The sequence below is a fragment of the Ambystoma mexicanum genome, chromosome 1p (assembly GCF_040938575.1).
Source record: "Ambystoma mexicanum isolate Mex_15411 chromosome 1p, UKY_AmexF1_1, whole genome shotgun sequence".
Classification (NCBI taxonomy): domain Eukaryota; kingdom Metazoa; phylum Chordata; class Amphibia; order Caudata; family Ambystomatidae; genus Ambystoma; species Ambystoma mexicanum.
The window spans coordinates 1,029,751,030-1,029,774,847 of NC_090921.1; the positions used below are offsets into that span (position 1 = coordinate 1,029,751,030).

Here is a 23,818-nt window from a genome sequence, read left to right on the forward strand (position 1 = left end):
CTCAATCTCAGTATCCGGCCTAGGCCACCAATAATCTCCCCTCAACATTCACTTTGTCTTGGTCATGGCCAGATGCCCCAGATGGACAACCTCCAAAATTCCTTTCCTTCTGTCCAACAGCGGTACCAACTGCCCAGCCGTACAAAGAAACTCACCTTCCGTACTCAACTCTCCTCTGACGATGTGACAGCACACCATCCCCACAGTTGGTGACTAATCCCTCCAAAGCACTCTGACAAAATTCACAACCCGCTGAATATCCACATCGTGTTCCCATGCCTTTGCTCATTGTCGCTGTGTGACAGTCCCCTAACAAACCAAGAACACTTGTTCCTCTACACTTACCCGGCACATGTTTCACTTCAAACTCAAGCCCCTGCATCCAGGTGATATTGCTTCCTAACCCTTATTCAAGAACACATCCACCAATGACTTATGAGAGAAATCCTTGAATGACCTACCCCACAGGAAAGCCTTGAATTTCCTAAGCACCTTCTTCTCAATGACTGATTACTTAACTTCAGCCCCTCTCAAAACTCGTGAGGGGAAGGCTATAACCCTCTCAACAGCATTTTGGTTCTGCAGCAAAACTGCCCCCAAACCCGTATCACTGGCATTGGTGTCAAAACTTCCCAACGCAGGTGCTGACGTAATGGCTCTCTTGATATCATCAAACTCCTGTCGGCAGGCTTCATTCCATTCAAATACACACCCCTTCTTACACAGTCCTCTAATGGCTTTGCACCTATCCGCAAAGTGCCTAAAGGATTTGGAGTAGTATTCTGCTAGACATAGGAATGACAAAATACCCTTTTTGTCTCTTGACGGCTCGACCTTCACTATAGCTGAAACCAATGGCTCTTTGGGTTTAAGTCCCCTCCCACTTAATTTATGCACCAAATAATCAATCAATGGCAAACGGAAACTGCACTTTTCCTTCCTACGGGTAAGACCCGCCTCATTCAATATTCCCAACACCGGCGCCAGACGCTGATCATGTTCTGCTACATCAGTGGTCGAAGTGTACGGAAAGAAGTAGTGAGACTAGGTTTTCTACTGGCCTGTTCTGTCTCCCCACAAACCCCCTTCATCACACTCCCTTCCACACACAATACAAACCCGCAAACTCATGCGCCTGCTGTTTAAGGGACTGAAGTGCAAGTTTCAACTTCTTCCTACATTTTAATTTTAAAACAAAACCATTCCGGAACGGTTTCTTTTTAAAATAAAAGTATAGGAACAGTAAAACTTAATTTAAAAAAGTAGAGGAGCACCACTCCCGCCCACTTCGAACACTGCGTTACATCCTTTCCTGTAATCAACACATCATCTTGGAAAAAGACCAGACCTTTGACATCCATCAATGGAGATTGCATCACTCTCTCAAAGAAAGATGCAGCTGACACCAGACCAAAAGGCATCCTTTTAAACGTAAAGGTCCCCTCATGCGTTATTAAGGTGGTATCATCTTTTGAGTCCGGATGTAACTTGATCTGATGATAAGCAGGCACGCAGAGGTAAGCTGAATATTTATTTATTACGATATACATAAGGTACAGTTCATTGGTTAAGGGGGCCTCCAGCCCCCTTTCACTTCTCTGCTCACTCCTTCCGCTGCCTCCTACTCTAGAAACTCCCCAGCCTCTCAACCCTCAACAATTCCATCTTCCACATTCCAGGTGTGCTCCTTCTCCCCTGACACTGACATCATGCAGCACTGAACCGCATGGGAGAAGAAACGGTATTGTACAATATAACAGTGGTTCAGTCCCGTGTTGCTAAGGGCACACACGCCACTTGGCTCTCCACACTCGAATTCATCCCCTGTGCTTCTACGCCTAGGGAGTAGCTACGCCGAGGGTGTAGCGTCACAGATTCTCCCATCAATGGCCCCATTCACTCCAATAAAGTCTAGTCTTTTCAAACATTTCAATGGAATGGACTCATTCCAGGTTGATTAATCTCACTCTTTGGAAATCAATCACGCACATGCCCCTACTATTAGTCAAACAAACTGCAACGGAGCCTCACTCATTTTTATTCATTGGTCAACGCATGTCAGTTTTATTAGGAATTACACGAGTTCACAAGAATCAATTGTATAACATTCATTACTGTCCTTTGCATGATATCCTTTTCATATTAGATGAGGGGTTCATGTCACAGAGTAGAGTCTCAGGCTCCATGGGTCATCGTTGGCTGTGTGAGTGGCGGCTTCATGATGCTGTGCACACACTGAGATTCTACACCGACAGGCGGTGGTGGTGGGCAAGAGGTCAGAATTGTCTACATGAGATTGCTTCTTACTCTGTCAACTCAGGCACGCTTCTTTAGTTGGAGGCAACAACTCGGTCGATCCAGCTGCGCAGGTAGGTCACACGGGCGTACATGGCTGGTGCCCTTACGTTACAGTTTCCTGTTCCCCAGGAGACGATGCCAATGAGATTCCAAGCCGATCCCTTCTGGCAGACCAGTGGGCCGCCTGAGTCACCCTGCAAAGAGAGACAGCACGTCAGCCATTTTGAAGATTGCTCAACTTTAAGCTATAGTGGTGGTGACGTAATGACTGCTCATTCAAGCAGCAGAGTTTTGATTATCAGCAGCACATACAGAATCACCCTAGGGCACTGCCCCCTGGCAGCACTTCAGAGGAGCCTGGCTCAAGCAAGCACTTAGAAATCAATTTGAATTTCTTCAAACGTCACTATTGCTGTTTCAGCAAATGTATACTCTTTTACCTAGTGCTGTACTTATGCGTCCAGGGTCCAAAGCACTCCTACCCATTACACGCCCACTCCATCACGCATCATGATCCTGCCCATCTCATAAGACATCGACTGGATTGAATTTTCAGATGACTAGTTTTTTGTTGGTTTGTATTCCGATCATTAGCATAAACGATTTAGAAAAAACTCAGCTGGTCATAAAACCATTAAAGTAACACTTTACCTACAGTTGGCTAAAGTCTTAAGCACCACCAGAACTGATGATCAGTTAAGCTAGTCATCACGTCTGGAACTCATGGTCAGTGTGCCTATCAACTAGCACTGAGTCTACGGGTCATTGAATCATTCTACCACCAGAGCAGAGCTACTCTTAGAGAGCCTATCCACCACCAGGGGGGCTACTGGCTATCATGCCTATGCATCACCAGTGTCGGACCGGGGCATAAAATGGTGTCGGGCACCAATGAAAATGTGGCCCACAGTTGCAAATGGCAATTCATTCCCCTTGTGACAAACTGTTTGAGTAGTTCCCAAGGGAGAGGCTTTTGATAGAATGTGATGGAAATGACCAGTCAGTGAATCTATCGGCCACCCGATTGACTCCCAGAGAGCCTATCCACCACCACTGGGGCTAGTGATCAGAGAATCTACCCACATCACATGAGCTACCAGTCAGTGAATCTATCTGCCACCCGAGTGACTCCCAGAGAGCCTATCCACCACCACTGTGGCTAGTGATCAGAGAATCTACCAACACCACATGAGCTACCAGTCAGTGAATCTTTCTGCCACCCGAGTGACTCCCAGAGAGCCTATCCACCACTACTGGGGCTAGTGATCAGAGAATCTATCCACACCACATGAGCTACCAGTCAGTGAATCTATCTGCCACCCGAGGGACTCCCGGAGGGCCTATCCACCACCACTGTGGCTAGTGATCAGAGAATCTATCCACACCACATGAGCTACCAGTCAGTGAATCTATCAGCCACCCGAGTGACTCCCGGAGAGCCTATCCACCACCACTGGGGCTAGTGATCAGAGAATCTATCCACACCACATGAGCTAGCAGATAGTGAATCTATCTGCTACCCGAGCGACTCCCAGAGAGCCTATCCACCACCACTGTGGCTAGTGATCAAGAATCTATCCACACCACATGAGCTACCAGTCAGTGAATCTATCAGCCACCCGAGTGACTCCCAGAGAGCCTATCCACCACCACTGGGGCTAGTGATCAGAGAATCTATCCACACCACATGAGCTACCAGTCAGTGAATCTATCAGCCACCCGAGTGACTCCCGGAGAGCCTATCCACCACCACTGGGGCTAGTGATCAGAGAATCTATCCACACCACATGAGCTACCAGTCAGTGAATCTATCTGCTACCCGAGCGACTCCCGGAGGGCCTATCCACCACCACTGGGCTAGTGATCAGAGAATCTACCCACACCACATGAGCTACTAGTCAGGAGAGATCTGAAGGCCATAAACAGGATGAATACCACATCTAATGAATCCTGGTCAGCTGACACAAACCTAAGGTGGTGCAACATCAGGTGTAGGAGCCAAACAACATCTGAGTTGCCTGGTGGGTAACTAGAAGTGTCTGCTCAAGCATGCTAATGACCACATTTTGGGGGTAATTTTACATATTTCAGTGGGAAAAATATTGTTTTGTAAATTATTACCTATAAAAAGGTGAATTCTTCAAACATTGGGAGTGGCAGTGTTAAGGTGTAAACACTCAAATTAACAAAATGTAAAGTCTACACACCTTGGAAGTGCCAGCATGCAATGGTAAACGAATGGAAAGTCTACAAATATCCCAAATTGCAAGGTAAAGATGCAATCACGCAGTAAAAAAGAACTTTTTTTCTAACTCAAATTCCACATCCTTAACTCACTCTATACCACTCACAGTAGAACACTACTTCACAAGAGTAAAAGTAACTTGAATATTTAAAGCGAGTTTTGTGAAATAGCGTTGTGTGGTGTGAGTCGAGGTTGCATTTGTAGTGTAATGGACTTTGCAATAAAAAAGGTTCATTTGGATGGAGTGTTTTGACCTCACCATTGTCATTTCCAACATTGTTAGACTTTGCATTTTGTTGTTCTGGACATTGCACCGAATGTTTCTAGCTAAACTTTGTAAGGCCCTTCCACAGGCACATACTCGTGCTTACTTTAGGGAAAAGATGGAAGTGCGGGATTGATCTAAGGAAGCGAATGGGAGCAATGTGAATATTTCCATTTTTGTTTTTTCAACACATTTTTCAGAAAATAAAAGTGGGGGCTTTCAACTGGTAGGATGTATACTAATTGACCTTTACACAATTGACCTGGGGGAATTGACCTCGGGAGAATAGTTGAACTAATTTAAAAGGTCAATTAGGACATATATGTAGGGGGAAACCCCCCTGCTGACCCCCCCCCACCCAATCCAAAAAAAAATGCAACCACCCACCCAATCCCCTTATATTATTTATAATCCAATAATTTACATTAATATAAAGGTCAATTGCGCGGAAGGTTAATTAGGACCACTATCATTAGGTCAATAAGGACAAAAGGTCAATTGTAAAAGGTCAATTTGGGTAATACTAACTGGTAGGGTCATGTTTTAATCACTCTGTCGTTTTGCTTTTTTGATGGGAGAGCTTCTTCCAAATGGTTCCTGGGTCCCATGATTTTTATGAAGGGTGGATTGGAGGGATTTTAAAATATAGCAGAACGCAATAATCCGGGGAAGATTTGGCGTGGCTAGTGGTTGACCCATCGTTTGACCTATCGGTGGAATTGTGTGGTGTTCCCGTAGGCTTGTGCTAATGCAAAACCTTGAGAATATTAGTGAGCCTAGAGCAGGAAGACACAGCGCTCCTGTAAACATTGAGTGAGTTGGGTGCGTTAAGAGATCTCAGAGACCATGATGAGGGACCAGCCTGCGTCTGAGAGGTGATGTCCTCGGGTGATTGCTTGATAGCGATTAACTCGATGGAAGGTCCCCATCTTTTGTGGTCTCTTGGTTGAGGCCACAGTGCCCAGGCGATTAATTCATATCATCTGCTTCAGCAGGTTGAACGCTGCAGTGAGATCATAAAGATAATGGATTAGGGAGGCATGCTCCACCCGGGATGCCTCTCCACACATGCAGCCGAGCAGATTTGATATTGCGCGGGGCACCGGAGGTTCAGTGACGGGATAGTTTCTAGGAGCCCATGATGCTCCAGATGTTCTGTAGCTCACGCTTGCTCACTATTACCAGCACTTGGACAATAAGGAGACTGCATCCCACCCTCCTAGAATGCAGATGAGTTTTCACTATTAGAAAGAATCATGGCGACTTTTAAGAGGTCAGAATATGACCTTGTTCGAATGTTGCAACTGCAAGCAATGTTGCCATAGGCATGTGTGGTGAAACTGAAAGGCAGCTCTTGGGTGAGTCTTTGTGGAAGGCAACAATGTTTTTCGGGTCTTGCATTGTGGTATTCTGTTACCAATTCTCTTGATTTGTCTTTGAAAGTATAAGCAATTTCGACACACGCAACTTCTAAGATTTCAGGCATGGCGGCCACACTGGTAGAGCTGGATAAGTCCGTCACTCCAGGCGTGCAGCACTTTTAGAGAAAGGCGGATTGCCGTGAATATTGTTTTGTGATATTCCTTTAGTGAATCCTGCAGTCTGATTTCTTTGTTGGGTTTTCTAGGTGGAACCCTTTAGCCTGGAGGCTTTAAGGAAGCCCAATGATCCGAAAGCCAGCCAGGCTGTCCCTGCATTACCGAGTCAGGTGTTTTGAGTGGGTGCAAGTGCATCCAATGACCCCGATAGTTAACAAGGTGCATGACGGGAGTACAGATGGACATTCTTTTTTACCCACCAGATGTATGAAACTAGCCAGTCATATATATATGTAATTGTTGCACTGACATGTGCATGTTCCTTGGCATTAACCTTCGGGATAAGGTCTTTCATCCTAAAGCATTCATATGGCACCCCTTATTTTCATGTTACCCAGAAGCTCTTTTTCTTTCATTCCATCCCATACAAAGATTTCCTATTGATTTTCCTATATGCATCTTATAGGAATCTTACAATTATAACTCGTCTACTGATTACTTGGACGTCTTTATAAGGCTTGAATAAGAAAATGGTTGTCATATAAGTTTCTAAATGTCTACTAGTTTCTCACAAGGCTACGTTTAGCACCAGTTATACACATTCTGATCAGCCCAGAATCTCAGAATTGAGGATTCTGATTGCATTTCAGGCACTATTTAACTCATATTGGCTTGGAAATCCTCCATTCTGACCGCCTGGGACGATCAGCAGGTCCTTGGGGCCTTTGGCCCCTACTCCTCCTTTCCATCTCTCCAGCTGCTGCTTCACCCCCTTCTCCACTCTCCCATTTGCTTCGTTCTACAGAGGCGGAGGTGGGCGGGCAGCTCATCCATGCCTGGGCTGCCGGCGCGGTGCGACAGCCCTGCACGTGCCGCGACACGCACAGTCATCTCTACACGGCTTACCCCAGCACGACCATGTTTCTGTGATTGCGCTGTGTAGTGGGGGCGACGGAGCCTCTTCATGCAGCTTCTTTTGGGGGACCTAAAGGCTAGATAGGCCATCCGTGGGTGCTAAAAGACTTAGCATCTGAGGAGTATTGGGTGGAATTCCAAGGCATTAGCTGCCCAAAGTCCTACTTATGCCCTTTCTTTGCTAGAGGTTTTAAGTAGATCTTTCCAGGCACCCGAATCCACAGGAATTCCCCCCTCCTTTCGCCCAGGTGCTAAGTTTTAAATAGGATTCTCATCAAACTTTGTCATACAATGCCCCACACTGAGTTAAGATATTGTTTCTGCCCCCTCACCCCACCTGCATCTAGGGGAGGGCCACTATAAGGGGCCCAAAGGATGTCCAGGGAGGCCCCAGGCTCTTTAAAATATTTTCTTTTGAAAACAGCCCCCCAGTTTGAAGACCACTGCTATAAGGCATTTTCGTGTGGGAGGACACCTCTTTTCCCTCCCATAACCATGCACTTCCCCACTACCCTACACTACCTCCCTCACATAAGTGTTTGTTTTCCTCCAGTAAAATTAATATTGGTTTGAAATGCCTCGGAAGCCATTCTGGAGGGTAAAGGGTTGGGAGGTTCTGCTCTGGATCTCTGGGGGCAGCTGGGAGCTTCATGCTTTCCAGGGCGGATTCCTTTGGAAGAATCCATTGTGCCCATTGAGAGGGGAGGTCCAGCGCCTCAGTTTATGGGTCGCAGGAATGCAGCTACTGTACCTGGCAGGAGGAGGCCCCTGAGGCCCCAGCACAGATCATGGCGTCGGTGATCTGGCTGCCCCAGTACTGCTTGCACTGGGACACGGTGATCAGTGGAAGAGCCACTTGCTGCAGCCTGGAGGGAGTCGCGTTGGCTAGAAAGAAAAGGAAAAATAAAGACAGGTTCTTCCGGTGTGTACACATCAGTTCACTTAATATAAGGTCACAGAGGCAATGGGAGAGGACAAGGCGGAAAGCTCAGGTGAGATGCTTGGAGTCCCAGTGCAATCTGATTTACTGTAACATCTTTCGGCGCATGGATTTTCTCGTTGCATGATCCCCCCTCAGTATGTTACAGTAAACCACCACATTCTGCAATAGTGCAGTTACAATAATGTCAGACGCAGTGAGTTGGGCTGAAATCTTATGCAAATCTCTCCAGACTGCTATTGTGGTGTGCAGTGAACTGGACCCCTCAAGACAAGGTCACTTGGCAATGCACCCTAAAATATGGGAAATGAGCACACACAGACAGACCCATTCATTATATACGATTTTTATTAGTACTTTTGTCTATATTTTATATTGTTTGCAAGTCTGAAAAAACAGTGTAGACCATTGTCAGAAAACAACCCAACATGCTTTGCTCCTTGTGCAACACACCTATTGCTTGGATTTCATCAGGGGTCCTGTGCTGGGGAATCTAAACACTGGTAAGGTTGTCATAGTCATTCAACTAATACATCAATCAATTCTTATCAACTTAAAATGTTCACCTATACACTGGATAACACAACGAGTATATTTCCAATTCAAATATTCAATCTTTGTTTATCCCTTTTTCACTAGACATTGCTGTCTTTAGCCAGTTATGGGTCAACCCTCTACTTATCTCATAGCGTTTAGGGCAAATCTCTTATTCATTGTTCAGAGGGTTAACCCACACGCCATTTTAATTATGTAAAACCTGGGGTTTCTCCCTCAGTAACCCAGGGTAATCTAGACATGGACCCCTTGCTCGCTGTGCCTTAGAGAGGCTCAGCTTTGCCTCACTGAGGAGGCCCAACAAGGGCGAAACACGTGTGTGGCGTTGCTGCTGGTACTCTCGTTCAGAGAGGAATTGCCTGGCATTTCGGTGCTGGACTGCCCTTGTGGGTGGGACAAAGACTGATATGCAAATGGTTATTTCTCCTCTGTGAAGGATAGTGAGCTAAAGCGACGTGGTTGTAGACCCTCCTGAGGGAAGAAATTCCAGAGAACAGGGTATTTGACCCATGCTCGTTTTCAGTGGAGGGGCTCCTACACTTCTTTTTGGTTTTGTTAATAGCACTTGAATTGTTGTATCAACACAGTTTTTTTCAGACTTGCAAACAATGTAAAATATAGAAAGCATTATTAAAAAAAATCATAATTATTTGATCGCCATTGCACATTGTAGAGAGTAATGAATGGGTCTGTTTGTGTTCATTTGTAATTAAAGTTAGGGGTGCCCCATTCATGTGTAATCACCTAGAGTCTCTTAACACGTTTCTTAGTCCTAGTGCCTTTAAAAATGGAGTCATCTTAAAAAAGGGCTGTCACCGAGGTGGGACACGTCTTGTTCCTCAGGAAGAAAGATGAGAGGATACCGGCAGCGAGAGCATTTTACTGCCAAAGTGGAGGGGGTTGTATGGACAGGCAGATCATGAGCACCCCTCGGCCCCAATGTGTGAGACAGATCCGGGATTTCCAATTGTTTAAAGTCCTAACACGCATATCTAACCACATTCCTAGAAACAAAAGGAAATTACAATCTTTACTTGGTGTAAAGTGCCTCTCTAAAGATCCCAAACGGTTTAGCAGAAAGGGTTAAGGGGAGAAGTAGATGGCAAACTGGCCTTTACTGCTTGAGTGAAACCCCAGAACCTCCTGCTGCAAGCCTTAAGCTCTCGGAACAGGACAGCTTTAGGTTCGTTCTCAGGCTGCGTGATCTATGGCATGAGGGGGACCTCTCACCCATACGGAAGCCCTAGAAAGAGATCACGCTACACTGCTCCCTGATGCCAACACACTAGTAGAGAACTCAGTGAACCGCATTTGCATTCGACAACAGACCACACTGCCATGATAGTGATATGACGATGAACACTTACTAGTGCCACTTGTGCGTCCCCAGCCAGTGGTGACACATTTAATTCCTGATGGGAGAACATCACTGGAGGCGGCCAGGCAGACGGGTGAGACACGCGTGTTCAGCTGGGCTGGAGAGGAGAGCTTCAGCAGCGTGATGTCATTGCTCATGGTCCTGGGGTTCCAGTTGGGGTGAGTGATGGCCTGGCAGAGAAAGCAATGCAGAATGTGGCAGTCATGGTTATATGATGGTGACTGCCAAATTCCTAGATCCCATGGCTAGGTCAGAATGAGCCAGAGATGGAGAATATGCTGCAGGTGCTGTGGACCTGCATTCTGGCTAGAAGTGCAAAGAGGATCTCAGTGGGTCAAGCATTCATCTTTCTAGGAAAGGTTCTCAAGCTTTGATCATTTGGGCGCAGGATGCTCCCGCAGCACGTCAGACGCAACACATACGCGAGCAGAAGATTTAGCCAATAGCATTTCCTGCACTGCTCCTCCAAGGACAGAAGCACTTCTCTGAGTTTCGACATTCTTCCTGAATTCTAAAGAAATAGCCAACCAGTGTAGAAAAATGCTTTACGCAGGGTGACAAGTGGGGATGGGTATCAAGTCTAAGTTTCTCCATCCACTTTCCAATGACTTCTAGTTTGAGTCCAGGCATGTCCAGGACCTGAACCATAAATATTCCATCGCTCATCAACTCATAGCGCACTCATTACTCCCACGTCATCACCGCACTCTTTCCCAATTACCAAATTCAAGCTCCATGGCTCTGTTACCCGTCCCGATCTCTGGGGTGAAGGTGGGCTTTGGGGGGCCTTTAACCCTAATGAACAAGACAGGCCCGAAGCCTGCTCTGGAATGATTCTATGTGGGTCAGATCTGGCAGCTATGGGGAATTCTGGGATGTTCTCTATCATGCCTTGTTATCCAAATGCCACTGCCCTCATCTTAAAAAGTAACTCCTGGAGTTATTGTCAACATACGAACTGCGATCATATTGTATTTCCAGATGCGTGATTTTCGCTGCCTGCCAGACAGTGCAGGGGCCACTTAAAGCTCTTGCTCTACAGGCGCCATGACTGTTCACCCCTGTGTTTGCTAGTTGTAGTGTCACCTGGCATTGCAGGAGAGGCCCATCAATAATGGGCGATGGGGCTGCACGGACATATTATGGAGGGGCTCCCACTGTTCCGTCATGAAGAGCGTCCCCCGTCCCTGAACCTGCATGACCACGCCCTCGAGTGCCTGTAGAGACGGAGGCCCTGCAGGCCCTCGAGTGAGGCGCAGTCCCACGTCGCAGCGGCAGGGCCTGGTCTGTGTAGGCATGAGGTGGTGCTAAAGAGGCCCAGTGCATGGCAGGCTATGGGAAAATATGTTGCATGTTGCTCTGATGGTCCCCTATGGGACACATGGAGGCGGGACTCAAGGAAGGAAGCTGCCGAGCAACTTCCCTCACAGCTCCCTCTTAGGATCCCGGGGTTACACAGAAGGAGAAAAGAGGGATTGGGCAGAAAAAGTGTTTGTATAAGTACATGCGTGTTTGTGTAAATAACAAAACAGGCCTCTGTGTTCTGCACACGTTCGCCCCCAGAGGGGGATCTTGGCGCTATTGACGGATGTTCATTGTTACCCAACTTAACGGTACTCATTTTATTGACCTCAGAAGGGGGGCTGAGTGGACTTGCCAGGATTCGAACTTTGACCAAGAGATCAAACATATGGGCACATTAGTCCACTGAGCTCGAGGCCCAGCATGCTGAGTGCTCGTTTACATGCATGTCTTTGAGAGTGTGCATTTGTGAATGCATGTGCATGTGTGATCTATGTATGTGTAGGCGACTGGGTGAGATCTATTTGAGTGTGGGAATGAATGAGATCATGTTTGTGTGTGAGTGAGTGAATGAGTGAGAGTGAGTCAATGAGTGAGTGAGTGAGTGAAGATAATTACGGACACACACTTCTACTGTTCAGGCTCTGGCACACACATCTGTTGTACCGCAGAATACGTTCCATCTGTACATTAGTAAATACAGAAAGAGTAATTTGGTGACCCCCCAATGACCTAACGAAGGACCAGGCAACTGGAAGACAAGTTCTGTAGTGCTTGATTCTAACACTATCAGCATCAGACTGAACCATTCACTTTAAAAAGGCTGTTGTAAAAAAAGAATTAGGAATTTCTTCAGGCAGACTCTCATAGTCCATTAACCCACAGAAAAGAAAAACAGTTACTTGTATTTGATAGCCTGCAGCTCACACAATCCCAGGTTCATCTTATACACTGCATGTGATCCTTCCTTGTTGCCACGATTGGTCCACTTCACCACCTCATGACCTCTCTATTAAGCCATCCATCTGCAAACAATGGGCAGCATGCCTCTGCCAACTGGCTGTGAGTGAGACTAAAAAGCAGGCCAAACACCTGAGAGCCAGTTCAAAGATAGCAGGCCCATCTCGCGCTTCCGTAGGCTCCCGTTATACACGCTTTGTGGTGTGCCTCCAAGGCCGTCAAAGCACTGCCCAATTTTAGACACTGCTCATGGTTTATTCTACACTTGCCCCTTGCTCATAGCATCACCTCTCCACCCTATGGATCACCCTATGGACCACCCTATGGATCACCTTACGTATTCTGAGGTCCAAGCTACTGGGACTCACCAGGGCGATGTTCTTGACTTGGATCTGCTCTGCATTGGAGGAGCGGTCATGTTCTCCAAGGATCACTCGATGGTTGCGACTGTGAAAAAGAAATCATGGCGTAATGACAATGGATTCACAGTCTGGACCAACCCGCTCCCGTTTCCCTATACACTGTCACAGTATCTTCCAACCTCATACTTTGACCAGTTACCCCCTCACATTTTGTCCCATTTTTCTCCCATTTCCCCATCACACCGTCTCAGTTTGTTCCAATCCGATCCCTTCTACCAGTTACACCTTCACATTGTCTTCCAAACTTCTCCCATTTCCCTATACACTGTCAGAGTTTGTTCGAACCTTATACCTTTGACCAGTTACACCTTCACATTGTGTACCAACTCTCTCCCTTTTGCCATTTACACTTTCACGATGTGTTCCAACCCTCTCCCTGTTCACCGTCTACCTTCACAGTGTGTACCAACCCTCTCCTTTTTACCAGTTACACCTTCACAGTGTGTGCGAACCCTCCCCCTTTTCTCCTTATGTGTGCACCAATGATCTGGCTTTTCCCCCCTCACACCTCGAAGATTCTGATTGACTGCTAGTGGAGGTGCACACCTTTTCACTAATGGGCATGCAGGATTATTGCCGGCATAAAATGGAGCTACCCTTGCAAGTGGTCCACCCAGGCGAACCCCTCACCCATTCATGTTTGTGTGGACACACATTCTAGGGCAAAGGCCAGAACCGGTGGCATTTGGCTATGCAGACCTGCAATCTATGCTGGTAGCACTTGTTTGTAGGTTTTCCCCTCAAGCCCATGCCACTTTTTCCCCATGTATGTTTCCTTTTGCCATTTACTTGCTGTCACCATTGCCTCATCCCCCGGCATCGTGGGCGCTCCATCAAGCGCTCGGTGACTTTGTCACATTGGGGGTCAGGTAGAGTGATGTAAATACTGGGGCTGGAACCAGAACTCACAACCTCAGCCTCCTGTTACCCACTAGGCATGTTACTCCTCTGTAGACTAGAGGTGTCTGCAAGGTCCCTTCGGATGACCTTAGGAGTAACATACCCATCATCGCCCACAGATCTCAACAGCTATGAGAAGCGGCCCGGTTCTTACCTGGATTTTTGGTTTGTGCCATCTACATGTTTTCCCACATGCCTTTGGCTCTCCCCCCTGCCCCCACACCAGCATGTCTCCCTCTTAAACTGAACACTTACTTCACGTTGCAGTGAGCAGCTGTGACGACCCAGTACTGGCTGATGAGGGACGCGCCGCAGAAGTGGAAACCACTCCCGTCCTGAGGAGGAGTTGAGAGAAAGTAAACACAAGGGCACATCAAATGATTGTCTAATGAATGAAAGCACACCAATGCATGTATCGTTGGTGTATTGTCAGGAGGATGGCTCAACAGCAACGTGCTCGCCTTGGAAGCAAGACGACACGGAGCAACACAGCTTCGATACCCCGGTCCGCACTTAGAAATCTTTGGGTATTAAGTGCGTTATAAATAACCTCTCATATCATGAATGGTGTGGAGGAGGGCGCTGGAGAAGGGCTCCTATACCTAAGCTCGGCCCTGCAATATGAACACCTATTGTATAGACAAAGCGATGATGCCCTGGAATTCCTGGCATTCCTGGCCTGAAGCTTCTGCCCTTCCAGAAGCTCCCTTGTTCTTCCCTTCTCATACCAATCCACCCTCTACTCGCCACCCTGGCACGAGGTGCATTGGATTTTGTGTAAATAATTACTTCAAGAATAAGACTTGACAGGTATGTCAAGCACACACAAACGCAATTTTCAAATTTCACACACCTGTATCTACTATCTATAAAAGACACAGACACCACATTATCATTTCATACCTAACTAAAACCAAACTCTTGGTTATTTCAATATATCTGTGTCCCCTTCCACTGCACTGAGCTATTATTACCCCAGTATTTAGCTCTATAACTTCTCAGAGTGGTTACACGACCCAGCAAAATGAACTGTTTCTCCCACTTCTGATGATGAGACTAAAGAATAATAATGGAACCCTTTAATGCAAGATTGATGTCTACTTACACAGCTTCTGAAGGTACGCATTTGTTTTCCTCCATGCAAAGGCACAAAGAGGGAGCAAGTTTTGAGAGCTGGTAGACCACAAACCAGAAAACACTCTATAAGGCAACTGAGAAAAAAGTCTTATCTTGTCCTTGACCAACTTATAACCACTCCAGCGGGGTTACATCACTGCAGTGCGTTACCTTGCATTACGCACGCGTGCTTGAACAATGCACCTACACAGATAAGCGGTGCCGTTCTGCATCAGAGCAGGGACTTTCCACCTTGGTCATGCCGCACTGCAGGAGTGGTGCAGACTGAACCTGAACAGCACAACAACCCCTGCTGCACCGAAATCAGCGCCAGGAACCATGGGGTCCCTCACCCTAGAATAGGGGAGGATCCCTAAGAGAGGTGTGAGGGTGGTGGTGGAGTCGAGGGTCACCTGGTAATGCTTGTTGATGGAGGGAGTGTTGTCAGGCAGCAGCTGTCATTGTGTGCTATGGGCCAGTGAAGAGGAGCTACAGTTCTCATCAGCATCACACTACTCTCCACATATCTCAGCCATAGAGCCCAGCATAGCTATCACCTCCGGCCATATGTCATTTACCCACATCATATGTGTCCCTGCTGCCCACAAACCCAGGTCAGCCATTCTCCACCTCTCCAATCCTGTCAAGTACCCTGGACCCGGCCTTCAAAAGAGCACTTTCATTCATGTCTCTCTTCCATGAGTGCTGATGGTTTGCCGCATCCTCTGTATTGCTGACCATGCATGCTGCATGGGACACAGTGGAGCACTCAGCGTAGTCAAGCCTTAAATGATATCACAGATATAAATACAATATTTTAAAAGTGCCATCAGGTCTCTGATTACAAATTCATACACTGGCGTTTTGCTACAAGGCTGGGAGAGGTTAGTGTTGTATCTTGTGTATTTGGCCTATGCTTTGTCTTGGTGCATGAGCAGTGCACTACTCCTAGCCACCTCAGGAACCTATGACATAGGCGTTGCACAGATTAACGAAGTCTTCATCATCATTCAGGCTTGGATGGCCACACATGCTTTGTCTTAGTGCATGAGCAGTGCTGTCACCTAGAATGTAGAATGTGGGATCCTCTGGGTTCCATGAAGGACCGTTGGGGACTTGCACCTATAGAAGGACAGTCCATGAGAGGAGGAAGGCTTGGCAGGAGAGTATACCAGGCTGGATCTACTGTTGCAAGTCCGGAACCCAAATGAGAAGTTTCATGAAAGGATAACTGCTTGGCAGGAGAGTGAACCAAGCAGTTATATTGGAAATCTTGGACACTCACCCACAATAAGTGAAGAGAATACAGTGCAATAAATCCAACACTTGGCAAAGGGAGTGTGCCAAGTTGGTAGGATAAATAGGAGCTGTATAAGGAGGATATTCTTGTGAACTGCCTATTGTACATTTGTAGAAGCAGGTACAGGCCTGAGGGCCGTCAAGAGGAGAAGGACACTATAATAAGGAATCTAGACGAAAGGACTACACCCCTAACCTTGGAGACATACAGTTTTGAGCATTTCTTTATTTTTGTCACTTTTTGGCTAAGAGATTGGGAACTTTTCTGTTACTTGGAACCACAAAGAACACTTTTACTTTAGGAAGCGATGATCCTTGCACAGTTATTTATGTTGTTAGTGTTAGGGGCAGAGGTGGGCTTTTTGAGACACAATAGCGACAGACTTTATAATTTGGACATTTTGACAATTACATTAGTTTTCTTAGAGGCGGGGAAACCCCTCTACGTTTTAAGGACAGATAAGCATTTTTAAACCCTTTTTTATATAATAAAAGTGTCTGCACAAAAGCATGCCACCATTGTGTCTGGGCCTTACTTCTGCACCCTCACATAGTGCAGAAGTGTTTTGGAGTTGTGAGCCACAAGCATTTAATATGCATTTAATATGCAGATGTTTTAGCAAGTTCATTTGTAGGAGTTGTGACCAAAACCACTTAGTGTGCAGGAATGTTAAATTGTAGGAGTTGTGGGACACAAGCACTTAGAGTGCAGAAGTTCAGTTGTAGGAGTTGTGTCCTCAAGCACTTAGAGTGCAGAGGAGTGAGAGGAGCGAGTAAACAACATAGGTGTAGTAATTCATGGAGTTACAGAGGTTGCATCACAAGATGTGGCCCAAGCATGAATGCCAATTGTATGGTATGCATGTTTGTCAACCAACTAAAAACTTTTCTCGCAAAAGTGTATTCTTAAAGTGTGCAGAGTGCACCTGATCTTTTTTATTGCTCTTTTTAAATTGAGGTGAAAAATACTCGAGTAAGAGTGTGGAAGAATAAATACCCCTCTTTCAGTTCGCCTCCTCTATATTCTTTCACTCCAAGCAGGTTGCTGCTCAGTTGTTCACTTGGGGGTAACATTATTGAGGATACCTTGTTTGCAAAGCTGTTTGTATCCATGGATGTTTCAAATGTTATGGAATGTGTGTGTGTTTGAGTGTGGTGGTGCATGCATGCTTCTGTTTCTTAATAGTAGTAGTAGTAGTAGTAGTAGTAGTAGCAGTAATATTTACTTATCTAGGGCACAACCAACACAAATCAGTTTGAAGGCACTAAAACATACAGACATATAAAACAATTAAAACTAAAAACAACCTACTAACATCACTATATCATGAATTAGCGAGTGTTAGAGTGGAAGACCAGGGCAGCATTCGCAGGCCAGAATATGACTGTGCTGTTCACATTATGGTTTCTGGCAACTATTGTGGGGCGGCTTCACAAGAGTGGCTTACTCAGGTAATGCTGGAATAGATTGTGGAGACGACATCATGAAAGTAATTTACAGGGCTAATGCTGCCCTGCAAATTTGGCACACCTTCAGGTAAGTGATTTACAGTGATAATGCTGGCACAGCATGAAAGTAATTTACAGTATGAATGCTGGCATATGTTGTGGGAGCAGCTTCATGAAAGTAATTTACACTGACACAGCGCCGGTGTGGCAGGTCCAACCCCCAGCAATGATATTGTCAAATGAAGCACAATACACCCACACATCCACTCAATCACACCCCCTCAAATATTGCCATTCAGCATCACTGCTTTGAGTGGAATGAGAAAATAAGGAGAGGGGCCTCTAACAAGTAGGCAGTGCTTGAGTGTTGGGTTGGGCCTACATTGTGATGGACATTGCCTAAAGCGTGTGCCACCTGACCCAAACTAATACCACCATGAGACCCTGCAAACATGTACTTTGGGTCACTCAGCATGTCTCAGGTGGTATTGTGTGCAACCAGTCTGTATATTGTAAAATCATTTCTCTGGAGTTTAATGCTGTGTTATTTTTTATAACTGGCACTTTGTGGCAGCTATGTTATTTAGTTGCATAGTATCAACAGTGTTTATGTACACAGATATCTAGTTCACAGAGAGGAAAGGCTGGATTGGATACCACGATATGGCATATTGACACATATCGCTGCAACAAGTGCTAAACTCACTAAGCTATCTTTAATATGGTGGCATTCAAACCTATCAGTATGCATTTCAACTTCAATTGAAAGATAATTCTGGTTCTGGTTATATCTCTTTTCCTAATGCGCCCTGATGCCTGCGGGCTCCGGCGCTATATAAATAGGTAAATAAAGACATTATTACATTTGATCAACATATTCCCATGACAGAGACAAGCAGTCTATACAAGTTGCGCTATAGTGAATGCATAAACTGGCTGTACTAGTAACCAAGAAATGCATCATAGGATCAATTGACCAGATTCAACCATATTTGTGCCAACAGGCGGGAATGAATGCTCGGGATCATGCGACTGCCTCACTGCTGAAGGAAGCATTGAGAGGGAGGGTGCACAGGCAGCAGTGAGGCCGATGACCATAGTCTTCCCACCAGCAGCAGAGCTGAAGGCAGCAGAGCAGAGACCTCGGTGTGCATCAGGAGCTGCTTTCATCCTGCTCTTGTGTAGCCAGCTGTCACCCTGCCGGGGACCCTGCCCAAGAGGAATGATGTTCTAATGGCCCTGGGCAGTGGAGAATTAGAACCTCATGGCACCAGCAATAGAGCGATAACCCCTGTAAGGTGCTTGCTGAAAAGCAAGCTTACACAGCTATGTATGCCTTGGTAGGTTTTTGCATGTCATTGCCGAGATGGGAGCAGCCGGGCACCCCCCTCCACCTTGTGGGGCCCATGGTAGTTTGCCTCTCTGGCACCCTCTTTGTGACACCCCTGCTCGCAACCCTCTATACGCCCTGCTCCCCCTCCATTTCCTGCAACATCAGTGACAGGGAGCCCTGGCAGTGCCAATCGGAATGCTTACACAGGAAACAAACACAGGGGCTGCGTCTGGGCAACCGGGAGCACTGGCAGGAGAGGATTTTGAAGCATGCCCCGGCTCTGCCCTGGCTAGCACTGGCACATTTAAAGCCCAATACAACATCCATCAAAACAATCATGCTCATCAACCAATCCTTCCATTTTCCATCTGGACAATCAAACTCATCCATCCACCTCCCACCCCCGCCCCCATAAACAAGCACCTATTGAAAGTCCAGGCTGTTTCCCATGTGTTTACTGCATTCTCCATTGCATCAAGGCTCCCATGAGTGAAATAGACAACAAGCCATGCACACAACACGACCACAAGGCGAGCTCATTGAATTTCTGTGGCTTTGGACATCCAGATCTTCTATGGAGAGATTTAGGCCCACTGTTCCCGGCATTCCGAAGGATCGAACCGTGGGCAGTAAGCAATGCCTTACCAGTGAAGGGTTACCCCTGCCCCCTAGTTCCCCATGGGGTAGTAAGAGTGCATTACCTGAAGGGACACCTGCCAGGGCCACGAGCCGGACACTGCAGTCTCGCCATTCACGATTCTGTTAAAGTTCCTTATGGACGGTGAGATGGCTGGGACACCGCACCCTGCAAAGAAGGAAGCACAGACTTACAAAATGGCGGCTGTGCAGTAGAGCAGTGCGCGCTACCCTCACACACTGTCCGGTGCAGCATGCATAACTGCAATCGAGCATTATCCCTAGGAAAGGCGCACCACACGCAGTAGCACTGCAACCGTTCACCACACAGAGAGCAAGCAGCACATAGTGGTTGCCAGTTCTTTCACACCCACACACAAGTAGCGACAGCAATGCCGGCTTCCCTCATGCAGAGAACAGGCCCCTTCTGCGGTATCATGTCAGGCACCCACCGTTTTCAGCAATCTCAGCTTGTATTATTGCAATAGCCTGCCCTCATCTTCTAGCCACAGCCCATGCTAGGTAAGTACCTGCCTGATGTCACACACAGCTGTGGTTAGTGCTCTAAGACTCTATGCTGACCTTCACTAAATTCCTGCCTCGTGCCTCCTTCTCTGCAGGCCCCGGCGTTCCATCTCCCAGATATTCCCTCCTGTGACTAGCTGCCTGGTTGCTTTCTGAAATGTGGTCCTGGCACAGCACCAGACCTGGCAAACACTTCAACATAAATCCACACTTTCCTTGGGATTTAAAATCCACTGCTTGCATCCCCCTCCGAGATCCCAGGTGCTCCATACTCCCGGCGTCCCCATTTTGGGGGGACACAAGCTTGGCATCATGCATTAGGGCACTATGTTTCCTCTGCTACTCAGAAGTCACCAGAGGAGAAGGCATTCCAGCACTACCCTCATTTCTAAGGACAAGCTCTCACTGCATGTTCCTGATTGGACCATAGCTTACCATGGGCGCAGCCAAGGAAGGCCAAGCTGAGGAGAATCAAGACGGCCGCCATGTCGGTTCCTCACTCTGACTGCAGACTGATACCCGGGACCTGCAAGCCCGCCCTTCTTATAGCTCTGTCCCAGCTCTCCTTCCATAACCTTGACTTGCCTCACAAAGGCCCCATTAAATAAACACACCTGGCAGGCAGCCCTTGAGCTAACAAGCTAGCCCCAAATTTAGACATTGGTTTCCAGATATGTGTTCCAGTTCTATTTTTCCCGCTGTTTTTCTTTCTATTGGTGAAGGTCAAGGGTCTGCAGGCTGAAATTAGCTCTGTATATCTTTACAGAAGCTGATCAATCAAGTTGCCCGCAGCCCACCCTGCTGGAAGGTGTAGATAAGCAGTAGGCGATCACTGGTGTCTAGGGAGCGAGCGTGGCTTTCCCAAGACCCGAGAGTGTCTGCGCTAGTCTATTGGCAAACGTGTTGCCCTCACAACTGGACCACCACAGCCCCTTCCCAAGAACATGTTACCCAAGATAGTGAGTGTCACAAGCAACAGCACCCCCACAACTCCAATGCCACCCCTTTCCTTTGATGAATTCATCTTCACAACTTCTACTTTTAAAATACCATGCCAAAGCCTTTCCTCATGAAGCAATATTTGTATGTTGATGGTTCTGCACAAAGTCCTTGTCCTACTGGGCATCTGCTGCCCTTGTGCTCGCCACTTTCTTCTACTTTTCTCAGACTGTGCTGCCTTCATGTCTTGAAGTCCATATACCAAGGTCTTCAAAGCTTGAGCAAATTCATCGCAAACTGTCTCCCATTGCCCTCCTGTCTGCAGCCCCACACTAGTAGGCACCGCTTGCTCGGCAAGGGCCTCCTCATGCATTACAAGCACTTCTTGGCACAAAATATGTAATCTCCATTGCAACAAGAGTTATCTATTTGTGTAGTAACCGTGACTTTAAATGCACAGGTATGAGTTGCGATGGGGGACTGTTTAATAGCACAGTACAGATGTGGCAGTGCTTTACATGCCAGGACTCTGGAAAAAGACACTTCTTACAACTAAACACAGGCCACAGGCCTAAAAATCCTAATTTGCGGTTGTCTGCAAATCACCTACACACAAGCCATCGCAATCCACCTTTTATTCTGTCCCAGCCTCCCACTGGAGGCCCCGTCTGTCCCACCCTGAATACGGCAAGCTTCCCTGCATAAGCTACTGTAGAAGTGCGGATCTTGCGCTACATGAATCTAAGCCGGTAACCCCGTCCAAACATTCAGGTGTAGCGCCTCAAGCAGCAACTGGATTAAGCAGTTCACTAACCGCAGAACCACACACTCATTTATATCATGATACGTACACGTGAAAATATACACGTCGGAAGCACCGTGCACCTGCCTATGGAACGCTTCCTAGAATACCTCTGGTGCTTCAAGAAAAAAGTCCTGCGCTCCCCAATAACATAACACTGTCATGAGAGAAAAGTCAATGATGACGCAAAGATCATGCTCTATGGCATTAAAGCTGTACCCAGTGTGGAGCGCATTCTACTATGTGCCGTGGTGTGTGCCAGGGACTGAGTTGGTCTAGCTGCTACCCGATGTGCCTCCCAGAGGGTAGAAGGAGTGGGATACTGCAGGCTTTCTACCTCCACTAAGGTGTGGTATCTTTCCATTAGGGGTGTCCAAAACTACACCATCAGGACTGCTTAAAACCCAAAACACCAACACATAGTTTAACACCAAGAGCCACTTGGAACCTGGTCGAAAATTGTAGATATTAAACTTGAAACTTGTTGGGAGACACTGCACGTTTGCTGATGACTGTGCAGACTTTGGGTAGTGTACAGGTGATGGTCCCTGTATTTACTCAATGAGCAGTCAGAAAAGGCAAACTGACCCCGAGCCGTGTTGTGATATGATATAGACGCTGCAGAAGACTTGGTGTCAGTCTCTGGAGGATGCCAGATGTCGGGTAACTAAGAACTGGCGAGAGAGAATCTTAAACAGCGCTGATGTTGCATGGTGCCCTTAAAACCGTGGAAAGAACTGGTGCGACAAATTCAGTAATCACCCAAAGCAGGGAGGCTTATTACTATTAGTTCTATCAGGGGAAACCAAACAAAGGGCCTAAACTAAAACCCAGAGACAAAACCCTAGTGGCCCAGGCCAATCACAAGGTCTGTTCAGATTATTGAAACCACTTAGGTAGTATAAAAGAGCCAGGCTGAGCCCAGTGGGAGCAGCACACCTGGGGCAGAAGGACATGTTCCTGCCCACTTCATGCTGAAGGTGGGGGACCACCACTTGGTACAAGGCGGTTACATTGCAGAAGAGGGTACTTACTATCTGGACCGTAATACAAGGGTGTGAAGCCTGCCAGAGAACTAGGAAGGACCTGATCATGAAATGCTGACAAACCAGGCCCTGGAGAGACCAAACCAATTGATTTCTGAGAACCAGGCCAGGGGGAGACCTAAACCAGAGAAAGCTGGACCAGTTCATGGAGAGGCCTAATCAAATGAATGTTGAAAACAAGATTGTGGAGAGACCTAACCATGTGAATGTTGAAGTATAGAGAAGACCAAGGTCAGAGTGAACCGGAATCAATTGAATGCAGAATGCAGAGAGATCCCAAGTATAAGAAGTGCATTCTGAAAAGCCAAGACGCTCAAGATCTAGAGAGAGAGAGAGTGACCTAAAATGACCAAATGCTGAGAAACACACTGTCTGGGAAGACACTTGATCAGGTGAAGGCGCAGAAACCCAAAGGTCTACAGAAAGACCTGATCCAATACACAATGAGCTGTTGAGAAGCACTGGCTTAACTTTAGGTTGAGAAACCAGAGGTCGGGAGAGTCCTGTTCTGAAGGTTTAGTTTTAGGAGAGACCTATCTGTTAAAGTGCTTTTCCAGATGTTGTGGAGAAACCCAATAGTGCTGCGAGGCATGTTGATGACATGACCCATGCAAGCTGGAAGATGAACAGGCTGAGGTGAAGCCTAAAATGAAGTTTGACAAAACAAGAGACCTGGGAGAGGTCTAGAGGAAGAGATTGAAAGCAGGAAGACCGAAGGAGGGCCGTGACTGTGAATAATCCTTGGAAGAGTCTTCCCGGGAAATATGTTTTTGTTTTGAGTTAAAGAACATGGCTGCACATTATAGTACACGCTGGGTGATTTTGTTTGCTATCCAAGGCTTGGAACAATTCAAATTTATTGTAGGTATTAGCCTGGAGGATAAGGACATTTTAAGCATAGGTTTGAAACTTTGTGTTGGCCACATCTTTGGGTGTTGTTTTGCAGATCAGGGTG

At 46.8% G+C, this 23,818-nt stretch overlaps 1 protein-coding gene across 1 annotated transcript; it reads right to left on the bottom strand.

Annotated features, from left to right (window-relative positions):
- Nucleotides 1-2,042: 2,042 nt before the first annotated feature.
- On the bottom strand, nucleotides 2,043-20,593 carry LOC138447661 (chymotrypsin-like protease CTRL-1). The gene is made up of 7 exons (XM_069603893.1): nucleotides 20,512-20,593; nucleotides 19,617-19,720; nucleotides 13,974-14,053; nucleotides 12,765-12,843; nucleotides 10,124-10,304; nucleotides 8,013-8,146; nucleotides 2,043-2,492 (listed from the first exon to the last, which is right to left on the bottom strand). Exons 1-7 carry the CDS (start codon nucleotides 20,561-20,563, stop codon nucleotides 2,331-2,333), a joined length of 792 nt encoding a protein of 263 aa, XP_069459994.1. The 5' UTR covers nucleotides 20,564-20,593; the 3' UTR covers nucleotides 2,043-2,330.
- Nucleotides 20,594-23,818: the final 3,225 nt, after the last annotated feature.

Bases quoted from the DNA above. Each gene is read 5' to 3' on its own strand.
- LOC138447661 (XM_069603893.1), bottom strand. From the start codon at position 20,563: ATGGCGGCCGTCTTGATTCTCCTCAGCTTGGCCTTCCTTGGCTGCGCC. The intron at 12,844-13,973 runs GTAAGTGTTCAG...TCTTTTTCACAG, and splicing joins GCTGCTCACTGCAACGTGAA to TCGCAACCATCGAGTGATCC. The intron at 2,493-8,012 runs GTACAGTAGCTG...CTCTCTTTGCAG, and splicing joins CAGGGGCCTCCTCCTGCCAG to GGTGACTCAGGCGGCCCACT.